At 50.6% G+C, this 10740-nt stretch overlaps 1 protein-coding gene across 1 annotated transcript; it reads left to right on the top strand.

Moving 5' to 3' along the window:
• The first annotated feature begins 586 nt into the window (after window positions 1-586).
• PCDH8 (protocadherin 8) lies at window positions 587-5124 on the top strand. Its single transcript, XM_048851562.2, has 3 exons — window positions 587-3279; window positions 3409-3616; window positions 4121-5124. Exons 1-3 carry the CDS (start codon window positions 835-837, stop codon window positions 4492-4494), a joined length of 3027 nt encoding a protein of 1008 aa, XP_048707519.1. The 5' UTR covers window positions 587-834; the 3' UTR covers window positions 4495-5124.
• The last annotated feature ends 5616 nt before the right edge of the window (window positions 5125-10740 follow it).

The following is a 10740-nucleotide window of genomic DNA, read 5'->3' as shown; positions in this document are numbered from 1 at the left end:
AGGATCTCACGCGAGTAAAGCACAATTATGTGCACAAATCTGAATAAAATCAATTTTCAGTTAATCCTTCAATCTCGTTTAGGGGCTTGCTCTGATGATCAATACAGAAATCAACGGAAAGAAAATCAACCCCCGCTATATATGCATTGCGCAGCACTTTATTAATCGATAATCATAGGCAGACACACATAATAAATACACATTCACGCGCGCGCACACAGCCCAAGCAAGCTATTTCTCTGCGTTTTTAAGTGAGTAGCTCAGAAGAGCAGATATTCACACACAAGGCACCTGTTCAACAGCAGGGTGCTGAAGTGGTACAATTAACAAAACACTCCGCGCATTTTACTCCACGCTCCCTGTGCCAACTCATTTGCAGCTAGCCTTCAAAAAAAAAAGAGTTAAAGAAAACAAAGAAGAGATTCCCTAATTTTCCTTTCTTGTTTTCCTCTCTAAGCCTTTTCCACATTAAAGGGATTTTCTGCGAGGCTTTCAGGAGAGCAGTGTGAAAAGAGCGCCTGCCATTGGCTGCTTGGCTCCGTAAAATTTGCATATCTGCGTCTATTAAAGAGCCTCAGGAGACGCAGTCCGCCTTAGAAGCTGGATAAACTGAGCCTGGCGCACCGGCATCGCTGGCACCTCTCGGGTTAGGGCAACTGTAAGCAATCGGCTCATTTGCCTTGCAGAGCAGAGCATGCATGATCTGCGCCTGGGAGCAGGAGAGTTACCCTCCCCTCTCCTCTTGCTTTAGGGGCCGACGCACGCCCTAACAACTGGACAGCCGTTTCTCCGCATCCTCAGCCCCTTTCAGGTTAGCAATTCTGTGCAGGTGACATGGGTCTTGCTAGGGACGGGCGCAGCCTCTCCTCTCCGCCGCGCCTCCTCTACCTCTGCTGGCTGCTCTCGGTCACCCTCTGCAAGACGGTGAGATACCGCACTTACGAGGAGGACGCGCCAGGCACGGTCATCGGCACTTTGGCAGAAGAGATGCACGTGAAAGCGCCCGGAGAGATAAGTTTCCGCCTGATGGAGCAGTTCAGCAACAGCTCGCTGGTGCGGGTGCGGGAGGGGGACGGGCAGCTGAGCATCGGCGAGGCAGGGATCGACCGGGAGCGGCTGTGCGGCCCGTCCCTCCAGTGCGTCCTGGCTTTCGACGTGGTGAGCCTGTGGCAGGAGCAGTACCGGCTGGTGCACGTGGAGCTGGAGGTGCGGGACATCAACGACAACGCGCCGCGCTTCCCCCAGGCGCACATCCCGCTCGAGGTGTCCGAGAGCGCCGCGCCCGGCACCCGCCTGCCGCTGGAGATCGCCCTGGACCCGGACGTGGGCTCCAACTCCATCCAGAGCTTCCGGCTCTCGCGCAACAGCCACTTCGGCATCGAGGCGCAGACGCGGGCGGACGGCGGGAAAAGCGCCGAGCTGGTGCTGCTGCAGGAGCTGGACCGCGAGACCCAGGCCGCCTACACGCTGGAGCTGGTGGCCCAGGACGGCGGCAGCCCGGCCCGCTCGGGCACGGCCACGGTGAGCGTCCGGGTGCTGGACGCCAACGACAACAGCCCGGCCTTCCCGCAGGGCTCGGTCACGGTGGAGCTGGGCGAGGACGCGCCGCGGGGCTCCCTGCTGCTGGACCTGGAGGCGGCCGACGCCGACGAGGGGCCCAACGGCGAGATCGTCTACGGCTTCGGCAGCCAGGTGCCGGCCGAGGCGCGGCAGCTCTTCCGGCTGGACCCGCTCTCGGGCCGCCTGACGCTGGAGGGGCCGGTGGATTACGAGCGGCAGCGGACCTACGAGCTGGACGTGCAGGCGCAGGACCGGGGCGCCAGCCCCCTGGCGGCCACGTGCAAAGTCATCGTGCGCCTGGCCGACGTGAACGACAACGCGCCGGGCATCAGCGTCAGCCCCCTGAGCGGCGCCCCCGCCGGCGCCGGGGTGGCCTACGTCAGCGAGGCGGCGGCGCGCGACAGCTTCGTGGCGCTGGTCAGCACCTCGGACAGGGACTCGGGCCCCAACGGGCAGGTGCGCTGCGCCCTCTACGGGCACGAGCACTTCGCGCTGCAGCGCGCCTACGCCGACAGCTACGTGCTCGTCACCGCCGCGCCGCTGGACCGCGAGCGCGTGGCCGAGTACAACCTGACCCTGGTGGCCGAGGACCTGGGCTCGCCGCCCTTCAAGACCGTCCGGCAGTACACGGTGCGCGTGAGCGACGAGAACGACAACGCGCCGCTCTTCTCCAAGCCCGTCTACGAGGTGGCGGTGCTGGAGAACAACCCGCCGGGCGCCTACCTCGCCACCGTGGTGGCCCGCGACCCCGACCTGGGCCGCAACGGGAAGGTGCTTTACCGGCTGCTGGAGACACAGGTCCTGGGCGCCCCCATCTCCACCTACGTCTCTGTGGATCCGGCCACCGGGGCCATCTACGCCCTCAGGACATTCAACTATGAGATCCTCAAGCAGCTGGACCTGAGGATCCAGGCGAGTGATGGGGGCTCCCCTCAGCTGTCCAGCAGCGCCCTGATCAAGGTGAGGATGGTGGACCAGAATGACAACGCCCCGGTCATCACCCACCCCGTGCTCGCCAACGGCTCCGTGGAGATCGGGGTCTCCAGCCAGGCACCCCCGGATTCCCTGGTGGCTCAGATCAAAGCCAGAGACGCGGACGATGGGGTCAATGCGGAGCTCACCTTCTCCTTCGTGGAGGAGCCGCAGCAGCCAGAGCTCTTTGCCATCAACAAGAAGACAGGCGAGATTGTGCTCAGGGGGGACCTGTCCAAAGAGCTGGGACAGGTGTTCAAAGTCATCCTCACCGTGACTGACAATGGCAGGCCCCCTCTTGTCACCACAGCCACAATCAACTTCCTGGTGACTGCCACGGCACCCTCCAGCAGCCAAGAGGTGGCCAAGCCAAGCTCCTGGGAGGGGAAGGCTTTGGAGTGGGACATTCCCCTGATTGTCATCATCATCCTAGCTGGGAGCTGCACCCTGCTGCTGGTGGCCATCATCACCATTGCAACCACCTGCAACAAGCGCAAGAAGGAGACCGAGATCAAGAACAACGGGCCCCTGACAGAGCAGATCGACATCTCCCACCTAGAGAAGGGGAGGCAGGAGGATAGCAGCCCCAGAGGGAATGTGTTTGAAGCGCGATCCTTTCCCAGCAAAGCTTCTTTCACCAGCCCAGCCCCTTCTCCACCTGCAGAAGAGGTCTCCTCTTCTGAGACCAGTACTGTGAATGCCTGTCTCTACGAGGGTCAGAAACGACTTAGGGCAACTAACGGGGAGGTAAGGTCGTACTGCACTCATCTGGGGGACTGGAAGGAGGTATGGGCGGTTTGGAAGAGGGGAATCTTAATAAGGTTGTGATGTTGACATATGCTTATTTCTCCCGCACTCCCTTCCAATCCCCTCCAGTCCTATGTCCCTGCTCCTAATTATAGCAAAGAATCCACCCAACCAGTGGCCATCTGGAAGGGTCATTCTTTCAACACCATATCGGCCCGAGAAGCGGAAAAGTTCAGTGGCAAAGATAGTGGCAAAGGCGACAGCGACTTTAACGACAGTGACTCTGACATCAGTGGGGATGCCCTGAAGAAGGATCTCATCACTCACATGCAGAATGGTAAGGGTTCGGTCCATTTCACAGCACAGACTGGCTGCAATGAAAATAAAAACTGGCCCAGGAGTAAAAGGATCTATCTATCTATCTAAGGTACATTGAGTTGACTGGACCAGTTTTATAGCAGTCACACCTTTTACATCTTTCCAAGGCAGCACTCACTGCAGAAGTAGCCCTGCCAGCATTTTCACAGCATGCAACTTAAGTATCTACGTGCATGTCGAGCACATAGTGCAAATTAGAAGCAGCCAGCCTATTATAAAATTCATTTTCGAAAAGCTCTTCCTGCTGACATACATTGTGAGTTAGGGCTTGCTAGCTAAATGGAATAATAATAGCTTGCAGAGTATGCTTTGTAGCAGTGTCCTGAAGTATTGTTCCTCCACCTCCCCCGCCCCCATCGTTCTAAGCTTTTGATGATCTGGGCAGTAACTCTCTGATGAGCTCAGAATTATGTGGCTGTTTCTCCAGCGATTACAGGTCTAAGGTTTTTGTTTGTATTTTTAGGATTATGGGCTTGTACTGCTGAATGCAAAATCCTGGGCCATTCGGACCGCTGCTGGAGCCCATCCTGTGGCCGATCCAACCCTCACTCGTCTCCTCATCCCTCAGCTCAGCTGTCCACCTTCTGCAAAAGCACCTCCTTGCCCAGGGACCCCCTTCGCAGGGACAACTACTACCAGGCCCAGCTGCCCAAGACAGTGGGACTGCAGAGTGTCTACGAGAAAGTGTTACACAGAGACTTTGACAGGACAATCACATTGCTGTCCCCTCCTCGCTCTGGGAGGCTTCCAGAACTTCAGGAGATTGGGGTGCCCCTATACCAAGCCCCTTCAACTAGATACCTAGCCCCCCAGACTGACACTAGTGAAAAGGTTTAATGCTGCACGCTCCCCATCCAAGCACACGCATACACATACACTACTAGGTCATAAGAGCCCTTAAGTTATTGGCCAGATTCAGTGTTGTACATATAAATATGCAAGACGTGCCTTAAAAATGAAGCTGTTGGGAAAGATTGCCAATCACATCAATACTGTTTGGTATTTGCAAACAAAAAACTGTATGTAGTTAATGTAATTTTTATGAAATGTGCAGTATTTAACTTTTCCCCTATCCTGTTCTTTTGCTTTTAGTTCACCTATGGCCTGCTATTTTTGTAGTGTTTTTAACCTGTATATTGTGTAATGTAATGTTTGTATATAAGGAAAATTTGTTATATTTTTATATAATAAAAGCTAAACAAATTGAAATTATTGCCAAAGGAATTGTCTGAAAGACACAAAATAATGATATCCTGAATTATTTAGAATCAAATAAGGGAAATTCCTCCTTCACAGCGTAATAATAACTTAAGCAACCCAGTGTATTGAAAAGTTTGCCTTGCCAACTGTGACCTGTATTTCTTGAGTCTGTGGTCAATTTCAAGTTAAATGTTATTTAATTCCATTTGGTTTCTGTAATCCGTGTCACCAATAAACACACTAATAAAGGTTTTGTGATGTGTTTGAGGGGTCTGCTTGTGGATTTCATCCTTCAAAGATTACAGCCCTCAACAGGTAAACAAAATCCATTTGTATAAAGAATTATACCTTAATGAGAATTACTGTTACACTTCCAGGGTTACCCTTTACTTGTGTTTAGTGGCACCTTACTCCACATTTAGCCCCATTGATTTCAATAGCACCACTGATGGATGAAGATGCTACTCAACAAGATCAAGAACGGTAGAATCTGGTAGTAACTTAGTGTTCGTGGAATCTGTGCCATCTCAGTGGCCTACAGCCAGATCCTTAGCTGGTGTAAATCAAGGTAGTTCCATTGAAACCAGTGAAGACATGATGATTTTCACCAGCTGAAGATCTAGCCCTTAGTCTAGCCCTTAGTCTCCCTTAAAATGGTTTAGGATTTGATCCTGCAAACACTTATCCACAAAAGTAGTTTTACTCAAGTGTGTAACTCCACTGAAATCATTGGGTTTACTCATCTGAGTACAGTGTGTGTGTTTGTAGGCTTGGATCATTGTTACAGAACATTAATATGTACACACTAGATTAAGAAGGCAAGATGGCCCAATATACATGTGTGATAATCAAGAGAAAGAAAAGTTTGAAAAAAATTATATTTCACTTTCAACACTACTCCCATGATTTGCATTCTCAAACAAACAGACATTCTTGAATCTTAAATGGAATGACATTTAAGAAATACCAGGGGTGTAGAACAAGATTTTTTTTTTCCCTAGCCAGTTGTTCAAAAATGACCTAATAGCTTTTAATACCAGTGTTAACTTTTGCAAAGGACAGTTGCATACTCTGAGTTAAGTTATACATGTACACATGTTTTACATCAAACAGTAACATTTTGTGCTAGAACATTGGCAAAAAGCAATGCATGTTGGTTTTATCTGCAATTCTTCAGTGAGAAAAGTGTAATATTAATGGCTATATTCATACTGTCTCACACAGAAAACTTAATGACCTTTGCGTTAAAGATACTAGACTCTATGACCCATGAATGCAAATGAAAAGTCCTATCTCATCAAAATTTAAGTCATCAATTTCCCTTCTCAACCTCACCCAGTTCCCTTCCAGTCCCACAGTGAACATCTCTCCACCGTCATCCTGAACAAACAATCTGTTATATGCTGACCATATAAACGTGTGTGTTTTGAGAAGTAATATAGGTTTCATGAATTACGTTGTATGTAGGTTTAATGAATTACATTGCCTTTGATTTTGCATCATTGTGTGTAAGTCAGTGAGGTGCAGTAGCAGAAGGTCTGATCCACAGCTCACTGAAGTCAACTGGAATCTTTCCATTGACTGGTTCAGCACTAGATTGTAAATGGTGAGTGTGCTGCATGATTTTCTGTAGTGTTTGGGGAAATTTATGTGAATGGGTGATATGTGTCATTGGCAAGTGTTCTAAATTTGGTAGTAATAATTATGTAGCAATTACAGAACTGAAATTTGTATTACATTATATTTAGAGTGGATGTTAAGGCTGCATGTTGGTCACTAAGCAGGGTGGAACTAAATAATTTTATTGACTAATTTTCCATAACTCAAAACAGTAATTCTGAATGTAGTGTAATTAATTCTGGTGGATATTGAATATTAATCTCTTTGTTAAAATTGGAATGCAGTCCTAAAACAGTTAGGAGTCCTTAAAGGAAAGAAACTAGATTATATTGATGTGACTTCCTTAACTCATATTTCCATACAGTTTCACTGTATATGTTGCTAATATGTGCTCTTAACTTTGTTAACAGACTACACATTTTCACCATATATTAGCTTTGTGCTGCACTAATAACCCAATAATAAACTCCTAGACAAGCTAACCCTATAAATTACTTAAAAGTCTGATTCTGTGTGTCAGATTCTCTGCTGGCATAATTCCACTCACTGCAATAAAGTATTGCCAGCAGAGAATTGGTCCCAACAAGTCTATCACCATGTTCAAGAATGGAGGACTGGATGTCCCATGGGGATGGGGATGGACTAGCTCACATCTGGTCCATTTCACTGTAGTATATTATGCTACACATACAGAAAAGATGACTACCGTACAACTGCCTTACTCTGATATATGACTTCTACATGGGAGTTCATCTCTACATGACTAAGGGATTGACCCAGAAGAGGAACTGGAGTCAGAGGACCAGCTGCTCTGCAGAACACGTCCCTTTTCAGCGCACAGGAACTTGTGATGCAAATGTTATAAGTTACTTCAGTCCTCTTTATAAAGTTGTACCTCTCTTAGAACAGATCACAGAGAGGGTAGCAGTGGCTGAAGTTATGGGGCCAGCCAACGGTCACACAGCAGGGATTAACGCTAGGCTGCCATTGATACGGGAGGTGTTACAAGGGGAAAGGCTAGGCTCTATGGCTAGGAAAGGCTAGGCTCAGTTATTCCCAGGGATCTTGGCCTTATGTGACAATAAGCAGTCTTGGCTGTGGTTGTTCAGTTCTATCAACAGCCCTGAAGCCCAGAAAAAAAATGCACCTCTCTGGATGTCTATATCTACCTTCTATATGGTTATCTATGAAAGGAACAAAACCCACTAATATCACATCTCTGACACATGCATCATCCACAAGACATACCCATATTTTTCTAACGATTGTCCTCCAACCTTGCTTTCCCAGTGTTTGTAATCACCACTTGTCACATTACGTCTTCATCAGGCCCCTATCCTGCAAACTCTTACTCAACCTAGGAGTCTCAAAGAAACCAAATTCTGCCATGGACTTCAGTGGGCTTACTAGCATGAGAACTAGTCACATGAGTAAACATTTGCAAGATGTGAATTCTTCAGATCACAGACCCTGGGTGAAATCCTGGAAAGCAATGAGACTTTTGCCACTGACTTCAGTTGGGACAGGCTTTCACTTCTGTATTTGTATTTGTCTACTAAGAGCAGTGCTTATTTATGGCATTACACATAATGAAAGCAACGTGGGCCACAGTTAGTAGTGACCAAAAGTCCCAATACCTATTCAGTGACCTATATGAGTTGGTGGGCTCAGTCTAGTTCTTAGCAAACAGCTGTTCAGCTCCCCCAAACTAGCAGCAGAGTTGGCATTTTTGTGGCAGTCCCATCAGAGAGGACAAAGACTGAATGGGCAATGAGTTTAAACACCCTGGAGATGGTCCGTCCATAAGTTAGATGAGGCACAAATATGGCCAGAGGAAGGACTGATTTGATGGTACACATTACAAGTTCTCATAAAGAGGTTTAGCTGTAAGACAAAGGGTGGGCTTGTTTACAGTGCTGTCATCTCTGGATTTCTATCCACAGGAATAAAAACCACTCAAGAGAGGGGTGTGTGAAGCACAGGGGGCATGTGGCTAGGGTTGGAGGGGACTCAGCCACCCCCTTTCTCAATCTCTCTTTTGTCATTTTCTAAGCCACGCTACCACCAGTGGGCATGCCCAACTCGAGCAGGCAAAGCCCTGTGTCTGGCAGCACCAGGGCCAGGAAGAAGGCGGGGAGGGATTGGGTAGGACACCATGGGAAGGAGGGGCCCTGCCTGTATGGGAGAGGACCTATTTGGAGGGGAGAATCCTGAGGTGATTGGGGAGAGAAAGCGGTCACTGGGAGGGGGATCCTGAGCTGATTGAGGTAAAGTGGGAGTCCTGAGGCAAGGGGAGATCCTGAGGTAACTAAGGTGGGAGAAGGGGGTCCCAGAGAAGCGGGATCCTGAGGTGATTGGGGGGGAAAGGAGGGTCTTGGAGGAAAGGGGATCCTGAGGATGTTGGAGGGGAGAAGGCGGGTCCTGGCAGAGGGAGGATCCTGAGGGAATGGGGGTGGGGGAGATGGGGTGTCTTGTAGGAGGGAGGGATCCTGAGCAAGTGGGGGAGAGAGAGTGGGTCCTGTAGGAAGGAGGGGATCCTGAGGGTAAGGAGCAGAGAAGGGGTGTTCCAGGGGAGAGGGGACAGGGCCAGAAAGGGGGGTGCAGCAGGGCAGGGCCTCCACGCTGACCCACACATCACGTGACACTGTGGCATGCTCCTCCAAATCTGTGAACAATGAGTCAATGGGCCAGAGTGGGAAGCTGGGCCCAGCCCCGCAGGACAGGAGCCCCGTTGTGCAGTTACTGTGGGCAGTGGAAGATTAGCTACAAGGTCCACAGAGCCTGTGCCCAGGGACCCTGGCCAAACGGGGGCCCCCAGAAAAAATCCCCCACCAGCGGCGGAAGCCTGGAGCCCCAGCCACCAGGCGGGTGGGGTGGGGGAAACCCTTGCGCCCTGATCCGGCTCTGTGGCATCAGTGCTGGGCGAGGGAAGCCTCCCCTCCCCAGAGGCCCCAGACCCCATCCCCAGCAGAAGTCGCAGGTTAGGGGAAGCCCCCCGGCTCTGTTGGGCCAGTTCGTCATTTTTGTTTTCACAGTTGCTGTTTCCCTCCATTTGGGTCCCCTGTTCTTGTTCATTAGTTGACGGTCTTTTTGAGCTAAGGCGGGGATAATAGTGCCAGGAAAGAGTCACGTGATATGGGTAATCTACCCGGCAACAGGAGATTATAAAGGAACGCTGCACCCAGTATCAAGGGCTGTCTGCCCCCGTGCTTGCAGTATCATCAAGAGAGAAGAGGAGAAGAAGACTTCACTGACCTGCCCTGCTACCATCCTGTTCCTGCCTCTGTTGATCCTGACCCTGTGTGGTGTCCCTCCTGATTCTGTGTGGTGTTCCAAATGGTCCTTGGTGCCGTCGTTTCCCAGTGGTTGTCTGTGTTCCAGTCATGGTCAGTGATCTGGGGTGTTTCTGGTCCCAGTGTGTTTCTGCGGAGATGGCGATGTACTTGATTATTTGGTTTTCTCTGTACCCACTTATTTGTTCTGGGGTCCTGGCTTAATGCCAGTATTAGGATGTTAATTACTGAGTGGTTTTATAGTTTGTGGTGGTTTGTTTAATAACATGCTTGGTTGTTTGTACTATACCTGCCTTTCCACTGCATTATTGGGATAAAGGCATCACCACTGGTGATAGATACAGTGGAGGAAAGACCTGTGGCAGGGAGGGGTCCTTTATAAATATTGTTTCCCCAGGTTAAGCTACTGTTCTTGTAGTTTTTTCCAGTTCACACCTCCTCCCCAGCAGAAGTCGCAAGGTGGCAGGACAAGGCGTTCCCCTCCCCCCACCTCCACCCCAAGCAGACCCTGTCCCCAGAAGAAGCACAAGGGGGGTGGTTGGGGAAGCCCCAGCACCCGGACCCCCGCTGCAGCCCTGAGACTGGAGGAGCTCTCACTCCCCGCTGCAGCCTCCAGGCCTGTGGTGCAGGGACAGAGCTTCTCAGGTCTTGGGGCCGCAGTGGGGGCAGGGGGCAGAAAGGAGCAAAAGGGGTTGTGGGGTTGCAGTGGAGGGTAGAATGGGGGGAGACCATGAGTGGAACAGGGGCAGGCCCCAGAAAAGGGGCAGAAAGGGGTGGAGCTGTGGGCAGAACCTCAGGCGGAAGGGGTGGGGAGGGCACCTCACTTGTTCTGGCCCAGGGTCCCAGGAAACGTTAATTCACTTCTGAGTGTGGGGTGGGTTCAGCCCCTCAATGAATACCTTCACCAGCCACCTATGATGTGAACGATTTCCCAGAAACATTTGTGTGTAAAATGGCATCTTTGTGAAGC

Source organism: Caretta caretta, chromosome 1 (assembly GCF_965140235.1).
Source record: "Caretta caretta isolate rCarCar2 chromosome 1, rCarCar1.hap1, whole genome shotgun sequence".
Lineage (NCBI taxonomy): Eukaryota > Metazoa > Chordata > Testudines > Cheloniidae > Caretta > Caretta caretta.
The sequence above is the reverse complement of the archived record's forward strand: the minus strand, read 5'-3'. Positions and strand labels throughout refer to the sequence as shown.